General features: G+C 25.1%; 4 protein-coding genes across 4 annotated transcripts; 3 read left to right on the top strand and 1 right to left on the bottom strand.

The window, feature by feature from the left end:
- Positions 1–313: 313 nt before the first annotated feature.
- OCT59_021176 (uncharacterized protein) lies at positions 314–1,947 on the top strand (the record flags this gene model as incomplete). The annotated part of the gene is made up of 2 exons (XM_066149681.1): positions 314–561; positions 651–1,947. The coding sequence occupies 2 exons, from the start codon at positions 314–316 to the stop codon at positions 1,945–1,947; spliced, it is 1,545 nt and encodes a 514-aa protein (XP_065990565.1).
- A 1,590-nt stretch (positions 1,948–3,537) lies between these two features.
- OCT59_021175 (uncharacterized protein) lies at positions 3,538–5,423 on the top strand (the record flags this gene model as incomplete). Its single annotated transcript, XM_066149680.1, has 2 exons — positions 3,538–3,794; positions 3,873–5,423. The coding sequence occupies 2 exons, from the start codon at positions 3,538–3,540 to the stop codon at positions 5,110–5,112; spliced, it is 1,497 nt and encodes a 498-aa protein (XP_065990564.1). The 3' UTR covers positions 5,113–5,423.
- A 132-nt stretch (positions 5,424–5,555) lies between these two features.
- On the bottom strand, positions 5,556–7,913 carry OCT59_021174 (uncharacterized protein; the record flags this gene model as incomplete). Its single annotated transcript, XM_066149679.1, has 7 exons — positions 5,556–5,590; positions 5,669–5,722; positions 5,797–5,835; positions 5,920–6,133; positions 6,404–6,832; positions 7,264–7,299; positions 7,434–7,913. 7 exons carry the CDS (start codon positions 7,911–7,913, stop codon positions 5,556–5,558), a joined length of 1,287 nt encoding a protein of 428 aa, XP_065990563.1.
- Positions 7,914–10,575: 2,662 nt separating this feature from the next.
- On the top strand, positions 10,576–11,930 carry OCT59_021173 (uncharacterized protein; the record flags this gene model as incomplete). The annotated part of the gene is made up of 2 exons (XM_066149678.1): positions 10,576–10,706; positions 10,793–11,930. The coding sequence occupies 2 exons, from the start codon at positions 10,576–10,578 to the stop codon at positions 11,928–11,930; spliced, it is 1,269 nt and encodes a 422-aa protein (XP_065990562.1).
- Positions 11,931–19,542: the final 7,612 nt, after the last annotated feature.

Here is a 19,542-nt window from a genome sequence, read left to right as displayed (position 1 = left end):
TTCGGACAAGTATAATCACGTGATACTGCGGAGAATCACAATTAAGTTTATGACGTGCACTTTTAAATCATTAAACAACGTACCGTACTAGCAAAGCCGACCTAAACGACCCAAAAGTGACTTATTGTAGTACTGTATATAGTATAAGTTCATTATTATAATATTGATCATTTGTAATACCTGAACTGCTGCAACTACAGTTAGCACGTGACTATACTGTCCTACGTTATTCTCAAATTGTGCTACTAAATAAAGTTTAGCCATTCCATTTACAAGGTTTGGATTAAAAACTTTTTTTCTTCTTACGATAATAATGGAATTATTACCAAAATTATCACAAAATTTACTTGAAATTTTGGATGACGATGAATATTATGACATTACAATTGAGGTTGGTAATGATCCATATGTAAAAGTGTTCCATGCTCATATGGTTATCTTAAATTATCGTTCACCTTATTTGCGAAGAATTTTATCAACAAATGAAAAGAAAAATGATGGAACGTTGATGAATATTAAATTATCAAATATTTCACCAGAATCTTTTCAAATAATTTTAAGGTAAATTAATAATTAAATTGTAGTTGTGAATTTATTTTTTATTTTTTCTTTATAAACGTATTTATTATAACGTTTTATTTTTTTTTTAGGTATATTTATGGAGGAAAACTTTTATTGGATGAATGTGATACTTTCGATATCATTAAAATTTTGATTACCGCGAGTGAGCTAAGTCTTCAGGAATTAATCCCTCGCTTGCAATCATTTTTGATTAATAATAAGAGAGACTGGTTGGAACAAAATTTTAATTTAATATATCAAACTAGCTTTGAAAATGATTCTTTCTTAGAACTTCAAAAGTTTTGTACGGAATTAATGTCTAAAGAACCAGGAAAAATTTTTAATTCACCTGATTTTACTTCGATTTCAGAAAAATCTTTAATAACTCTTGTTGAAAATGATAATCTTCAAATGAGTGATATTAAAATTTGGGAACACGTTCTTAAATGGGGTATTGCTCAGAATCCTGAACTTTCTTCTGATCCTTCAAGTTATTCCAATGATGATTTTGATGCCTTAAAAAATACTTTACAACGATGTATCCCTTTTATTAAATTTATTAAGTTTTCGTCTAAAGAATTTTTGAACAAAGTATATCCTTATAAAATGATTATACCAGTAAAGTTATATGAAAACTTAATTCAATGGTTTTTGAATAACGATTATAATCCAAGTAATAAGTTAGAGCCACGGATGGTTAAAGAAATTATTTGCAAAATGAATAATAATGATTATAATCCAAACAGCAAGTTGGAATTACAGACAGTTAGTCATAAAATTAATAATAATCATAACGCAAGTAGCAAGTCGGAATCTCAGACAATCAAAGGAATTAACATAGATTCAAAAATTATTACAATTCAACATGCTGAATTAATTTCAAAATGGATCGATAAGTTAGAGATTGAGGATAAGGTGGATAAGATGAAAAATTTTTATGAATTCAAATTAATTTTTCGTGGATCTCGGGATGGATTTACACCTAAAAGGTTTCATGAAATTTGTGATAATCAATCTCTTACTGTAGCAATTATTAAAGTGAAAGATAGTAATGAAATTCTCGGAGGGTATAATCCGATTGCATGGAAATCTTTGTTTATTTACGGCACTACCGATGATAGTTTTATATTTTCTTTTAGGAATAAAAATATTAATGATCATATTATAAGTCGAGTGAATGTAAAAGTAAATGCTATAAATTATTGGCCTCGGTATGGCCCATCATTTGGTAATAGAGATCTTATATTATTTGGAGGTGATGTAAATGATTTTAGACAAAAGTATAATTATTGTAAAAAGCGATCTTATGAAAAAAATATCAGAGAAACTGAGGGTGTATTCTCAGTAGAAGAATATGAAGTATTTCAAATTATTAAGAAAAATTGATGTTTGAGAGAGTCTATGATTTCTTTATTTTACTTTCGTTGTTTATTTACCACTATTTTTAACAGGAAGTGCCAAAGCGATTAATTTTGAATTCTTAATCGAAATTAATTAAACTACAATTTAACATTTAATATTATAGTTTTTTTTTAATACTTGTAATAGTCTTGTAATACAGTATTTATTTAATGGATATTGTAAAGTAAATAAATTTCACTATTTGTTTATTTTTAATTATCGCTAACTTCGAGTTTAATTTTGTTAAAACAAAAATACTTAAAATAAATCTTACAAATATTCTGACTGGGTTAACAAAACTATCAACTTGATTATATCCTCCAGAAATTTTAGAGTGGGTGTAAAAGAATCGGATTACAATTTGAAATAATTTTATAATGATACTTTTTATAATTTTTTTATTTAAGTTCAGTTAAAGCCTTTAGAAGTTAGAATTAAAGAATTTAATTAATATAAAAATTATAATACAGTTTTAATTCATAAAATTATTTCAATAAGTTAAATATGAATTACTAATGTTATATTCATGTTATATTCATATTAAAACTGAAAATATACATTACATGCATTTAAGACTTTACATCGAATATATTTGTAGCGGTAACCATGCAAATATGCAATACTGTAAATCTTAGTAAGATCCTATACGAAAATTACTGATCAGATTGAAAGAGATATCCTAGATTAAAAAAAATCGTAGAACAATTCATTTAATTATTATAAATTATTCTACTAGAAAATAGAATATAAACTTGTTAATTTATATCCTTTTTTTTTTTAAAACAAAAAATAATAATAAATTGCATTTAAAATTTTTTTATTTCTTTTTTATAAATGAATATATGAATAAATCACTTCTCTGTAGTTAAAAATATTCTATTTATAAAATCATAGTTATAATGATAATTTATTCGGTAAATATATTAATAAATAAGATTAAACAAAATTTAGGAAAAAAATTATTATTGACCCATTTCAGAATCAATGATGAGGAAATGTTGTAGTTGTGTAGTTGTGGAATACCGAAAATTGGATTATGTTAGCGGCTGGGAGTAGGCGATTCGGGACCCGGTTGGTTCTACTGGTCTCAGATTTCATAATTGATCGATTCTTTGCTTTTTACAAATGTTGTAATAATTTAATTAAAGTATTGGTTTAGATTATACTTAACATACCACATAAAAAGTCGGAGTCTCCAAAAAAGTGCACTCGACCTTTCCTGTCCATTGTGCAAGTTAATTTGAGGCCATCGTTTAAGCAAATTTATTATCATCAGGTTTATTGATTAAATTTAAGCGATAGTTATTCGTACCCCCCTCTGGCCAACATTATGCACTAACACGTGATATAGCTTGGCCAAATTTTCCTTAATTCTGGCCGTGAGGCAAAATTGGGGTATAAATAACAATGGCCTAAATTTATTGTCAAAAAAATCTCTGACGTCACTTTCAATGATCTACAAACGTTAATTTTGAATTGTGTTACTCTATAAAGTATAAAGTTCAGGGGCTTAGAATAAATTTTTTTTTTTTAAAAAAAAAATTAAAAAAAAAATTCATACTCATTGTGATTATTATGGCTGAAAATAAATTTTTACCAAAATTATCACAAAATTTACTTGAAATTTTGGATGACAATGAATATTATGACATTACAATTGAAGTTGGTAGTGACCCTTACGTAAAAGTATTCCGTGCTCATATGGTTATCTTAAGTTATCGTTCTCCTTATTTACGAAGAATTTTATCAACAAATAAAAAGAAAAATGATGGAACATTGGTAAATATTAAATTGTCTAATATTAAACCAGAAATTTTTCAAATAATTCTTAAGTAAGTAGTAATAATTAAATATTAAATTATTATTTTATAAATTTATTCCTAGTAATTTACAAAATATTTTTGTTTTAGGTATATTTATGGAGGAAGTCTTTCATTAGAGGAATTTGATACTTCGGATATCATTAAAATTTTGGTCACTGCAAGTGAACTAAGTCTTCAAGAATTAATTCCTCATTTACAATCCTTTTTAATTAAAAACAAAGCAAATTGGATGGAACAAAATTTTAATTTAATATATCAAATTAGTTTTGAAAATGATTCTTTATCAGATCTTCAAAAATATTGTACAGAATTAATTTCTAAGCAACCAGGAAAAATTTTTAATTCACCTGATTTTACTTCAATTTCAGAAAAAATTTTGATCTCTCTTATTCAAAATGATAATCTTCAAATAAGTGAAGTTCAAATTTGGGAACACGTTCTAAAATGGGGCATCGCTCAGAATCCTGAACTTTCGTCAGATTCTTCAAGCTATTCAGAGGATGATTTCAATAATTTAAAGAATAATTTACAGCAATGTATTCCCCTTATTAAATTCATTAAATTTACTTCAAAAGAATTTTTAAACAAAGTATATCCATATAAAAAGATTATACCTAAACAATTGTATAAAAGTTTAATTGAATGCTTTTTGGATAATGATTATAACCCAAGTGACAAGTTAGAACCAAAGATAATCAAAGAAACTACTATTAGTGAAAGCATTGATTCAAAAAGCGACAAGTTAGAACCAAAGATAATTAAAGAAACAACTATTAGTGAAGACATTGATTCAAAAATCATTACAATCCAACATGCTAAATTAATCTCAAAATGGATCGATAAGTCAGAGATTGCAGATGAGGCAAAGAATTTATATGAATTCAAATTAATTCTTCGTGGATCTCATGATGGATTTACTCCTAAAGAGTTTCATAAAATTTGTGATAATCAATTTCGTACTGTAACAATTATTAAAGTGAAAGGTAGTAATGAAATTCTTGGAGGATATAATCCGATTGAATGGAAATCTGGTAATAGTTATGGTATTACCAATGATAGTTTTATATTCTCTTTTAAGAATAAAGAAAATATCGAACATATTTTAAGTCGGGTTAAAGATGAAAATCTTGCTATAAATTATTGGGATCTTTATGGTCCATCATTTGGTCATGGAGACCTTAGTATAAATATATATGGTGGAAATAGTTTTAGACATAATGGTAATTATTGTAAAAATTATTCTTATGAGAAAAATATCAGGAAAACTGAGGATTTATTTTCTGTTGAAGAATATGAAGTATTTCAAATTATGGAAAAATTAATTTAAAATATTTATGGTATTTTTCTTTTTATTGCCAACGGTAGAAATTTTTTGTTTATGAAAGATATAATGGTTTCAAAGTTTATTTTTTAGAAAATATGTCAAATATTAGATATTTGATTAAATTTTTTTTTACAGCAGGTATTACGTTATATAGTGTCACAATTATATAAACAAGCTGATGTTTGTTTACTTTTATTTAAACTTATAAACTTATTGTTTGAAAAAATGTAATTTCATTTTTGAATGAATGATTATAAACAAAAATTTAAAATCACAATAAAATAATGTATTTCAAAAAACAGAATCTATTTAAATAAGATTGACTACAATTGAGAGTGATATAAAAAAGAATACAAGAATGAATTCATATATATTGTATAGTATAACTGATTATTACTGTAATAATCTAACAAATAATTTTCTATAAATTTCGATTATTTAAAGTATTAAATATCGAAATTAATTTCCTTGGTAATATATTCTACATTTAAATTAAAGAAATTAGGTTTATAATATAAACTTAAAATTACCATTTATATATAAAAATATATTTACATACCATTATTATTATAATTTGTATCAATATCTAATTCGATTTCTTTTGTAAGATAATCTAAAGAAAATATACAATATCAATATTATTGAATTAAATTATGATATTGATATTTTGTTGAAAAATGCAATTACCTTCATCTTCATATAACTTATTTCTTTTAACATTTAGTCCTAAATATATTTTTAATTAATAAATAATGATTTTAACTGAAGTTTATCAATTAAATTTTACTTGCAATTTTTTAAATATCATACCATCATCATCATCTTCAATTAAATCATCTTCAAACTTTCTTTTGACTTCTGAATAAATAAATTGACTTCTTAAACTCCTTAGGGACATTGCAGAATTAATCATGGCACTTAAAGGTCTGCTCCTATAAATGGCACCTGGATTATTTTTTGTTACAGGTCCAATATCTGATGATTCAATAATTTTAGTTGGATTTTTCAAGTAAATTTCTGATTCCTTTCCATGAATTTCATTAATTCTTTCTTTTATATTAGTAATCTGTGGCCTTTTATCTGGATCAGAGTGCCAGCATTCTTCCATTAATTCAATATAGCCTTCAGGTGCATTTGTGACAATTGGTGGTCGTAAACCGTCACAAATTTCAATAATAAGTTCTGTATCATGATTTTGATCCCAAAAAGGTCTTCTACCTGTCATTAACTCCCACATGATCATGCCAAAACTATATATATCTGAAGCTCTAGTATATTTTCGTCCTTGAAGCACCTCTGGAGCCATATAAGGAATAATTCCATAATTCTCATTATTATCATCATCTCCAGATTCAGTTGCAGATTTACTTATGCCAAGATCACCTATTGTTACACTATTAACAAAAGGAATAAGATATGTTAAGTATCGGTTTATATTATGAAAAAAGATATTTCCACTATGAAAATCCCTGTGGACAACATTTAATTCATGTATTTGGAGAAGTCCACGTGCTATATCACCTAATTTATTTAGCTTTGTATTCCAGCTAGTATTATAAAAATCTTTAGTGATATAATTAATCAAATCACCTGAATCATAATATGGCATGATAATCATGATATCTTGAGAATTAGGATCTTGAGTAATTCCAAAATATTTGGCAACATAATTATTTCTATTAGTACATTTAAAATTTGAAAAAAGTTCATAAAATATTTTGAGCTAAAATGAAGAAAATTATTAATTATTTATCTTATCCATGATGATATTTATTAAATTACTATTATCCCCTGATCGGCACCATTTACACGTTTATGCAAATGTAGTTATACCTACTTGGTAGCCAATTTTATATGTATTTATTTATCCGTTTCTAGGAAATTTTGCGGTAAAAATTAATTATTGATTATACTATAATGGACTGATTCGAAAATTTGAGTAATTCGGAAAGATTTGCATTTTCTAAATGAGAAAAACTTTCTTTTAATTTATTTGTAATCTCAATACTATTTTTCAAGTGTAATAGTAATGGTTCCGAAACTTTTTAAAATTTATTTTTTTATTTTAAAATTTTTAAAATGAAACAAAACCAAGCGTAAATTCAACAATAAAATATACTATATTATACTCACAATATACTATAAAACACTTACTATTGTGTAAATGGCAGGGGATAAATCAATTATCTCCTGGCTAATTGGAATAGTAAAATTTTACTTAGAATCGGAACATGATCGGCCTTCGGCCGATCATTTATCCAATCCTAGTAAAATTTTACTTATTCCTAATTAGCCAGGAGATAAGTAATACGTATACTATATACCTCGTTCAGCTCCTTAGATGTGATGTTATTAGAATTATTGAGCTTTTTGAGAACGACTGTGTAATTTTCTTGACGAATATTTCTTGTGTTGCTATAATTAATAACTGGGCCATCAATCCAAGTAGCCTTATATATTTTACTAAAACCTCCTTCAGCAATAAATTCTATATTTTTGAATTGATCATAAGGAACAAACTCCATTTTACCATTTTTTTTAACAAGATTGACTTGCGTATTCCTAATAAAGTCATCAATAGTATTGTTCCCGCTGGGACCGTACTTATATACCTTCTTTATTTTGTAACAAACATGGCATATCTGGTGACTTTCATCTAAAGGTTTTCTTCTTTTATTGCATTCGTTACATTTCTTTTTTTTGTATTTTGATTTAACACTGCTGGTTTTTGCTGGTTGAATTAAAACTGTATTGTTTGATAATAAAATGTCAATTTTATGTTTATGGTTAATTGGTTGTTCCATATTTTTTTTTAAAAAAATTAATTTAATTTGATTCAAGGAAAACTTCAGTCTATTATATGTGCTTTTAAATTAATAATTAAACGAGAAATTCTTTTCTCGAATTCTATACATAATTTCTAGAAGTCTTTAATGGAGATAAAATTTTATAAGAAATGTTTTCGAGAATTCTATATAACATTGCAAAGAATTCTATGGTCTTACGTGATACCGCATGGCGCATGCAATGAAATGATCGTCCTATTTTAAGGAAAAATCATTGAATAAATAATCATATAAGAAAAATCTTTTTAAAACCGCGTATTAGTTAACGAAAATATTTCAAGGATTAATCAATTTTTAGTAATATTATCACTATTGTATGTATTTTCATCATTTACGGAACTATAATAATAAATTAATAATGAACAGGTAAACATACTATGGTATATTTTCCCACAAAATCCAAATTAAAAGTAAAAATACTTGTCTCAAAATAAGTCACTGGTTTTGGTAAGCTGTAAAATTATACACATGCAAGATTAGAAATAATACTACAAATATCACATATACTGGTTAATAAGTAATACGTTTAGTTTAATGTTAAACCAAAAATTATAACATGATTATGGTTTTTTAACTCAACCGAAAAATGAAAATTCGATTTGTAGATTGGACTTAAAAGCGTGAATTTTTTATTAATCCCTACTAATTTATTCAAGGATATTATCCAAAAAAAGTCAAGGTTAATATCGGCGTATGTGTCGTTTATGAAAACCATATTTGTACTGCTGTAATATCACGCGTTATATTCAGGATTTTACAAAAAATAATAAAAGATTATAATATTACTACCACTGTTAGGTAACAATAACATAAATAATTTATTTATTGACCACATGATGAAGACCAGTAATATGACAAATCAGTATAGCGAATTGGAATATTTTGACTTTCTGCACGAATTATTTTTTAATAGTTTGTATTTATTGCTCAACGTAAATAAATAAAATGTACATCATATTATTTCTAAAAAAAAAAAAAAAAATTTAAATAATATGTATTTTTAAAATCCGCATGCTACTAAAATAAAAAAATGATTTCATCTATTTAAAATATAAATGTCATTTGACTTTTGAAATGACCTTTCAAATCCTAGTCGTTAAAGTCATTTTTCATTTAAGTCATTTTACAATATCCAAATTTAAATAAAAATAACCTAAGTAAAACCAAGGTTAATTTTGTATAATCACGTGAAATAATTTCATTTCGATTTCAGATAAAACTGACTTGTCAATTTTGTTCAAATAACATCACATGCCTTGGTAGGATCACATAATATTTAGTTTTAGAAAGTAAAAAAAAAAAAAATTTAAACATTTGCACCTATTAAATTTGTGAGATTTAACCTGTTTTTTATTTTGCGTCTCGTATTTCATTAAGCGAAATTAATGAAGAGTTATATATTATTAATATGATGAATCGAATTGCCAAAATTTTATTATTTGATTAGTAACAATATTAGATTAAATTACTATTTGTTTATTAACAATAATGATTAAATTAGTACAGTACGGTAATACAAATTAGTACGGACGCTCAAAAAAAATATTTCAATTTTTCAGGCAGATCTTTAAATTTTGATTTTTCTGTACAAATAATTTTACATCGTAACATCATGCGATGTTGCGATCAAATTTGCAAGAATGAATAATATACTATAGACTCTATAGCCTTTTTGACCGAAAAAATTATTTTCCAGATCGCTTTGTCGGAAAAGTTTAATTTGGTTTAATATTTTCTCTTTTCTTTCTTGGAGTTGCGCTAGATTGGAGGATTTGGTAATACAATTTTTTCATTCTTCATAATTTGGTTTTCTCCTCCCTTAAATAATCCCAACATAGTTAGCAAATTAATATTCAATTTGGATTTTTGTTTCGACTTCCTTTACTGTTTTTATAAAGTCTTCAAAAATAACTCCTCATGACTTCTGCCAATTCGACTAATCAAATGACAAATGAACAATTGATAATTCAAGTTGAGTAGCCCTATAAAAGCTAATTACCTTAAGGGTGATGTTTGGTACAAAAATTCGAAGTTGTACAAATTTAAAGTTGTACGAAAATATTTCAAATTTTCGTACGTACTAGTATAATTTTATTAGACTTTGTAACTAATTGTAACTTGTAATATATAGTCAATATGTACATCTCTTACATAACATACACGTGAAATTTGAAACAAATACGCCTTTTATTGATCATTCACCGTAATAAATATTTAATTGTCACATCACGTGATTATCGAGATCGTTGTTTCAGCGACTTGGTTTTTTTTGAGTGGTCCATACTTAGGCGACATTTGTCGCCTGTTATTTTGTCACTGCTGCGCCACTAACCTGGCACACAAAGAAAGCTGTGCGACAAAGTTTTCCTCGTTCGTATAAATTTGCGCTCTTATTGACGGCTTTATACATCTTATTGTTTCATATGTTAAAAAAAACAAAAGTTTATTAAAACTGACCATTAATAAATTAGAAATATTTTTTTTTTTACAAGAAAATTATATATGGACGATAATAAATTTTTACCAAAATTATCACAAAATTTACTCGAAATTTAGATGATGACGATAATTGTTATGATGTAACAATAATGAGCCTCATGTAAAAGTGTTTCGTGCTCATATGGTCATCTTAAATTATCGTTCTCCTTATTTGCGAAGAATTTTATCAACAAATAAAAAGGAAAATGACGGAACATTGGTAAATATTAAATTATCAAATATTTTACCAGAAATTTTTCAAATAATCTTAAGGTAAAATAAAGAATTAAATTGAATAAGTAATTTATTTTCAAAATTTTTATTTTTAATTTTAAGAAAAATTTTTCTTTTTATATTAGTTATATTTATGGTGGAAGACTTTCATTGGATGATTATGATATTTCAGATATCATTAAAATTTTGGTCGCTGCAAGTGAACTAAGTCTTCAGGAATTAATTCCTCATTTACAATCTTTTTTGATTAAAAATGGAACAAATTGGATGGAACAAAATTTTAATTTAATATATCAAACGAGCTTTGAAAATGATTCTTTCTTTGGTCTTCAAAAATTTTGTATAAATTTAACTTCCAAAAATCCAGATAAATTATTCAACTCTGTAAATTTCTCTTCAATGTCAGAAAAACTTTTGATATCAATCATTCAGGATAGTAATCTTAAAACGAGTGACGTTCAAATTTGGGAGCAAGTGCATTGCACAAATCCTGGACTTTCTTCAGATTCTTCGAGTTATTCAAATGATGATTTTAATACTTTAAAAAATACTTTGCAAAAAATCATTCCTTTTATGGGATTCACCTCAAGAGAATTTTTGTATAATGTATTTCCTTATAGAAAAATTCTACCAAACGAGTTATATATAGACTTATTAAAATTATTTTTGAATAGTGATTATAGACCAAATAAAAAAAATAGAAAGGTTATTGATTCTAAAATAATTACAATTCAACATGTTGAATTAATCACAAAATGGATTGATAAGTTAAGAATTACAGATGAGATAAAAAATTCATATGATTTCAAATTAATTTTTCGTGGGTCTCGCGATGGATTTAGTCCTAATAAATTTCATGAAATTTGTGATAATGAATCTGGTACCGTGTCAATTTTTAAAGTGAAATATAGCGATGAGATTCTTGGAGGATATAATCCAATTGAATGGAAATCCGATATGGGTTTTGGAATTACCAATAAAAGTTTTATATTCTTTTTTAAGAATAAAAAAAATATCGAACATATTTTAAGTCGAGTTAAAGATGAAAATCTTGCTATACGTTATTGGGATAATTATGGTCCATCATTTGGTTCGGGAGATCTTACAATATATGGAGGTTATGGAGGCTTTAGAAATGAAAGTAATTTTTGTAGTAACGGTTATAATTATTGTAGAAAAGCATCTTATGAAAAAAATATCAGAGTATCTGACTATACATTTTCTGTAGAAGATTATGAAGTGTTTCAGATCATAAAAAACTAATATAAAATATTCTACGATAGTAAAGATTTTATATCGTTAAAATAAATAAAGTATATGAAATTTATTATATTATACAGTGCTATACTTTTTTTAAAAATTTATAGTAACGGAAACAAATTTTTTAAAAATAATTAACCGGTAACCTTTTGTGGTTTATGCCCAAACTTTAAGCTATTAGTTAATATCTTTTCAAAATAAAAATTTGCCAAGTTTTAAGCCTTTTGAATTAATTTTTAATAGATGGCTGAAAATTATGACGTTAAATATAAGTTAAAAAATTTTTTTTTAAAAAAAATAATTGCCTGAATCCAAATTATGCAAAATTAGATTAAGTAAATAAATAGTCTCACAATTTAAATACAGAAAATTTTAAATTTGATAACTAAAAACTTCAAAAATTTGAATTGAAACGTAAAAATTATATCACGTGATTTAAATAAAAATATGATTGGCTTTTGCGCATTTTGAAAGTTTTTTTTTTAAAAAAAAAGAAGAGAAAATCAAGAATTTGAATTTTTGTTTACAGCAAGAATAACTCATGTTACAATTTCCTTATGGCTTGTGATAAATATAAATAAAAATTAAAGTTTTAATATAAAATGCAATAATTAATTAATACTATAAGTTTATCCTTCACGCTGAAATAATCGGATATATTTCAAATTTTCCAAGTTTTATTCCGTTCCGTTTTACTATTATAAGCAATTATAATTAAAAAATTTTTCCCGTTCAAAAGATTTTTTTACCTTCATTAATTCATTTTGGACGCAGTGTATATAACTGAAAGATTTGAGCGTTATTTTGCTATTTGAAAATAATCTATTTCGTTAAGTCTTTTTATGTAAAACAGGACTAGACCTAATAAATTTTTTTAATATCTTCTATATAAATACTGTATTCGTACTTGCATCAAAATTGTGAACGCTGAATAATTGAGAAGAATGGAGTATTCATTGGACGTGAAGTTAAATATGGTCGAACTAAACTTTTTTTAAAATAACGATATGCTTACGCTAACATATGATTTGTATGAACACAAGAAATTGTTCATTAGTCTAATAGTAAATCAGCTTGTGAAACGTTCTAAATTAAATGTAAAATTCATTTATAAACAGCAAATAACTAATAAAAATAAAAAAATCTTTAATATAAAGAATTGAGCCAGTAATTTCAAAAAAACTGTTCCTTACAAATGAAATAATATATTTTCTTTTTGAGAAATAAAAAATCACTCTTAAACACTTCCCAACCCGCTAATAATTTTAAAAATGTGAGCGTCGCCTAGAAGTAGTGCAATACTAGGGACACTCATGGAAAGAGTATTGGCAAGCCAAGTGACTCTTTCCCAAGTGCAAAAATTCGTTAATATCGAAGTTACACAGTGTGTAACGTTTCAGATATTAGACTGAAAAGAACAGATACTACACTTGATCTTAGCCAATAGGCAAGAGAGGATAAGGACCAAAAGCTTGGGGCATTACGATGCCTTTTTATATTAAAATTCAAAAAAGTGAGAATTATGGGATTTCAAATGATTGTAAAAATTGTACGTTACATAATTTTTGTCATTTGCCGCAGAACTAACCGCAGCGCTTAGTCGCTTACTAATTCGACATTGCTGCGCCTATGTTGACTAACTATTTATTATAATAATTCGGGTAAAATTAAGTTAATAATCTTTAGTCATTTTTGCTTTAAAAAAAAATGTGACTAATGCGGATTAAGCTAGCTGAATGTTAAATTTGCTGCGCCTGCTGCGGAAAATGATTTACTACATTACTACGTGACTTTTTTATGGCAAGCCGAATCAATAGACAAAATGTCACCCCGTGACTGACATTTTACCTTGGTTTTCGCTTGATATTTATCTGATCTGTTCGTGATTGGTATTTATGCTTGAGGTTTTATCTATTTGTACTTAATGTTTTTGTCCAACTGTATTTGATTTTAATTTTATCTTGTCAAAAATTAGTTTCTTTGGTGATATTTTGTCAATCACATTGTTTTTAAGTTTAGCACACGAAGAATTTTTTTTTTATTTTATTGGCTTTTTTTTATAAACCAATTTTTGTAGAGAAATTTTTATTTTAACATAAGCAAAGGCTTTTTTTGATAAAATTCTTTTGGAATTTTTTTTTTAATAAAAAGACTTTTTTTTGATAAAAAATTTTGTTAGAGAATATTTATTGATAGGGACATTTCCGAGTTTTTTTTTTCAATTGATAATTTCGTTAAAAAATTTAAATTTCATTGGAGAATTTTTTTTTTATAAGATTTTTTTTTTGGACATATACCTAATTTGTTGGAACAATTTTTTTTAACAGGATTTTTTTTGATGGAGAATTCATTGAGAATTTTTTTTTTTTGTAGAAAATTCTTTTGGAGAATTTTTTTAATAGGAAAGATTTTTCTTGATAAAAATAATTTTGTCGGAAATTTTTTTAACAAATGAGATTTTTTTTTTTTGATAGAGAATTTCGTTAAAAATTTTTTTTTTAATAGGAGGGAGTTTTCCTTGATAAAGAATTTCTTTTGGGAATTTTTTTAATAGGTGAAAGTAATTTTTGACGAAGAATTTTATTAGAGAATTTTTTTTTGATAGGGGGATTATTTTTGATAGAGGATTTTATTAAAGAATTTTTCTTTAATAGGAAGATAAATAATTTCGCTGAGAATTTTTTTTTGATAGAAATTTCATCATAGAATTTTTTTTTGATAGATCATTTGTAAATTTTTTTAACGGAGGAGAGGTAGAATTTTGTTTTTTTAATAGGAGGGAAGTTTTTTTTTTTTGATAGAAATTCTTTTGAGAATTTTTTTTAATAGGTAAGAATCTTTGAATTTTTTTTTAACAGGGAAAATGTGTTTTTTGATGGAAGATTTTCGTTAGAAATTTTTCTTAATCGGGGATATTTTTTTTGATTGAGAATTTCATTAGAGAATTGTTGGTTGAAAAGTTTTTTATTTTTTTGATGGAGAATTTTGTTAGAAGTCTCAATAGAAAATTTTATTGAAAATAGTTTTTTTTAATAAGTGTATCGAGAATTTTGGCTTGAATTTTTTTTTTTTTAAAGAATTTCATTAGAGATCTTTTTTTACTAAAAAATTGATTGAAAATTTATTAAATTTTACAATTTTAATAAATTTTTTTTTTTTGTTTTATTTGTTTCATTTTAATAATTTCAGGTTTCTAGAATTTATTTTTATTTATCTTACTTTATTTAATAATTTTCTTTAATTTGGTATTTTTTGATTCAATTTTTAACTAATTTTTAACATTTTTTTTTTAATTTTGATATTTTTTTAATTTCTTTAAAAATTTTTTTACGAATTTCTTATTATATACGCCTTTTTTGACACCTCTTTACGGATTTCCCATCTTTGACTTAACGAAATGGATACCACCACATATTATTCACTAACACGATTTTTAACGGACTTATCATTACCAACAGACATTACGAAAAAACATCAGAATTCAATAAAAAGAAAAGCTCGATATTTTATTGTTTTGAACGATCAGTTATACAAAAGAAATAAAGACAACCCAAATAGACCTTTTATAATCATATAAATATAATATTCATATATAACATAAATTAAAAAGTTTTTAAAATAATGTTAACTTTAAAAAAATATATATAGCAGAAATTTGTTTGAAGTGTTTTTTCTTTTTATCATCAATAATATAAAATAATTGGCATAAAACATTTTTTGAAAATCTACTATTTTAAATACTTTTAATATATATAAATAAAAATTGGAGATTGCTAATTGCTAAACGTCGCCTGGGCGATCATCGCCTGGGTTTTTTTTTTCAAATATGTCATATGTATCTAGTATTTATTTTATCGGTTATTATTGCAAAAGATATTTTTAAAAAAAATTCTTTTGCAAACATATTTATTCAAAATAATCTTATTTAATAAAATTTTATTTGCAAATATTAAAATTTAAGTCACGCATTTACGATTTTAAAGAAAAAAATCACCATATTTATTTTTATTGAAGTGTACAAATAAAAGAAACAATAATAATAAAAAAAAAGATAAGTAAATTGCAATGATTAAGGAGAAAGATGCTAATAAAAAATAAAAATGAAATAACAATGGAGTAATGGAAAGTAATAGAAGATGAAAGGGAGTAAAAAAGAGTGATAGGAAACAAAAAGGAGAAATAGGACATGATAAGAGATGAAAAAGAGTAATGGGAGACGAAAATAGTGATGGGAGACGAGACGAAGAGGAGTGATGAGAGATAAAAAGGAGTGATGGGAGACGAAAAGGAGTGACGGGAGACGAAAAGAAGTGATGGGAAGATGAAGAGGAGTAAAAATTTATTAAAATTTTAAAATTTAATAAAAAATTTTCCAATAAATTTTCAATCAATTTTTTATAAAAAAAAAGATCTATAATGAAATACTTTATTAAAAAAAAAATTTAAAGCCATACACTTATTAAAAAAAACTATTTTCAATAAAATTTTCTATTAAGATTTCTAAACAAAATTCTCCATCAAAAAAATAAAAAAATTTTCAACAAACAATTCTCTAATAAAATTCTCAATCAAAAAAAAATATCCCCGATTAAAAAAAAATTCAACCTATTAAAAAAAATTCTCAAAAGAATTTCTATATCAAATAAAAATTCTCTCTCCTATTAAAAAAAAAACTTTACCGAAATTCTCTATCTAAAAAAAATCTCCTCTGTTGAAAAAATTTACACTAACGAAATGATCTATCAAAAAAAAAAAAATCTTACCTATTGAAAAAAAATTCTCAGCGAAATCTGTTAAAGAAAAATTCTTTAATGAAATTCTCCGTCAAAAAATACTTTCATCTATTAAAAAAATTCACAAAAGAAATTCTTTATCAAGGAAAACTCCCTCCTATTAAAAAAAAATTCTTAAACGAAACTCTATCAAAAAAAATCTCACTTGTTAAAAAAATTTTCTAACGAAATTATCTAAATCTTTCCTATTAAAAAAAATTGTTCCAACAAATTAAATATGTCAAAAAAAAATCTCATTAAAAAAATTCTCCAATGAAATTTCTATCAAATAAAAGTTTTTTAACGAAATTATCCATCAAAAAATAACTCAGAAATGTCCCTATCAATGAAAAAAATTTTCCAAAGAAATTTTTTATCAAAAAAAATCTTTTTATTAAAAAAGTTCCCAAAGAAATTCTATCAAACAAAGCCTTTGCCTATATTAAAAATAAAAATTCTCTACAAAATTTGTTTATAAAAAAAAGCCAATAAAAAAAAAATTATTCGTGTAAAATTTAAAAAAAAAATTTTTTAAAACTACACTAAACTTAAAACATGTGATCGAACCCTGTACTGACAAAGAAACTAATTTTTGACAAAGATAAAATTATCGAGTATAGTTGGATTAAATCAAACACAGTTGGACAAAAACATCAAGCACAGACGTACAAAAATATCAAGCACAGATGAATAAAAAACATAAAGCACATACAGATAAAACATCAGCTTGATTTTTCACCTAGTCCAACTCGGCTTGCCATAACTTCTTGACGGAGTAACAGGCATTACGGTTAAATGGTGACAAATTAAATTTTGTAATTTCAAATAAGTGATCAAAAATTAAAACTCACGTTATTGGTGATCATCAGTAATTTCAAAAAACTTGATCCCTACAAATATGAAATAATATATTTTGAGAAATAAAAAATCACTCTTAAACACTTCCCAACCCGCTAATAATTTTAGAATGTGAGCGTCGCCTAGAAGTAGTGCAATACTAGGGACACTCATGGAAAGAGTATTGGCAAGCCAAGGGACTCTTTCCCAAGTGCAAAAATTCGTTAATATCGAAGTTACACAGTGTGTAACGTTTCAGATATTAGACTGAAAAGAACAGATACTACACTTGATCTTAGCCAATAGGCAAGAGAGGATAAGGACCAAAAGCTTGAGGCATTACGATGTCTTTTTATATTAAAATTCAAAAAAAGTGAGAATTATGGGATTTCAAATGATTGTAAAAATTGTACGTTACATATTTTGTCATTTGCCGCAGAACTAACCGCAGCGCTTAGCCGCTTACTAATTCGACATTGCTGCGCCTATGTTGACTAACTATTTATTATAATAATTCGGGTAAAATTAAGTTAATAATCTTTAGTCATTTTTGCTTCTTTAAAAAAAAATGTGACTAATGCGGATTAAGCTAGCTGAATGTTAAATTTGCTGCGCCTGCTGCGGAAAATGATCTACTAGTTTGCGAAAAAAGTAAACGGAATTACAAAAGGAGCAAAAAATAAAAAACCAGTGATTAGAATTTCTTCAAATTTTGCAAGTTAGTTGTTAAATATGTAAATATTGTGTATATTAAATCTCAGCCTTTTGTCTTGCTTAGTTATTTCTCAATCAATTTTTTAATTTGAAAAAAAAAATCGTTAAAAATTTAAGAAATGAAAGATTTTAATATTGTGCTCAGAACTGCGTATATCCATAATAAAAAATTATAATCTAAACGTTACTGAATTTTTTTATTATATTACAAAAATAAATAAATAAATAAATAAAACTATTTTTTTTAAAAAAATAATAACGGTTATCAAAAAAACCGTTATAATCAAAAAAAGTCAAAAAAGCAAAAAAAAGCAAAAAAAAAGTGTGATAACAAAAAAAATTAAATAAAAAATAATTCAAAAAAAAAAGGTATAACGGGAAAAAATGCTTATATAATAAAATTATGGGAAAAATTGTACTCAATTGCAACTTTGATCTGATTGGTTACTTTTTTTTCGATCCAATCTTGAATTGTGATATGATCCGATCGAGCTATACAAATTGTAACTGTGTTAAAATTGACTCAAAAATCCTCGAAAATCATTAAAACTTAGATAAATTTAACCACATTCAAATATTTGGATTAAAAACGTTTTTTTATAATGATTTTTAATTAAAACAATTTTTATTTGTATATTTTGAAAATTATTAATCTAAACATCTAAACATTAAATATTTATAATAACTTTATATTTATTTTATTTTATGTTCTTGAATTTTAGTTCTTTTAATGAAAATTAAGGGTAAAGGTCAGATTGCGATCATCATGATGAATCAATTTTCTCAATAACTAATGAATAATAAAGTCAAATTTTTTTAATAAAATTAACATGGCATAAACTCAAATCACAATTATTTAAGTTTTAATAAACTGCAATTTTGAATGCTTTATGAAATTTATATATTTTTTACAGTTTAAATTTTGACTTTATCAAATTAAAAAAATCGATTGAGAGATAACCAAGCAAGATAGAAGGCTGAAATTAATATACATAAGGTTTATATATTTGACAACAAATTCACAAAATTTGAAGAAATTCTAATCACTAGTTTTTTATTCTTACACTTTTGTAATTCTGTTTAAATTCCGATTATTTTTTTCGCGAACCGTACTGTACATTATTACGCGAAGTAACAGGCATTACGGCTAATGGTGACAAATTAAATTTTGCAATTTCAAATAAGTGGGCGTAATACAATTACGAGCTTTTGATCAGAAATTTAAATCACGTTATTGGCGATCACCAGTAATTTCAAAAAATATATTTTCTTTGAGAAATAAAAAATCACTC

Source organism: Rhizophagus irregularis, chromosome 3 (genome assembly GCF_026210795.1).
Source record: "Rhizophagus irregularis chromosome 3, complete sequence".
NCBI lineage: Eukaryota > Fungi > Glomeromycota > Glomeromycetes > Glomerales > Glomeraceae > Rhizophagus > Rhizophagus irregularis.
Note: the sequence above shows the minus strand (reverse complement) of the source record. Positions and strands in the feature narration are given on the sequence as shown.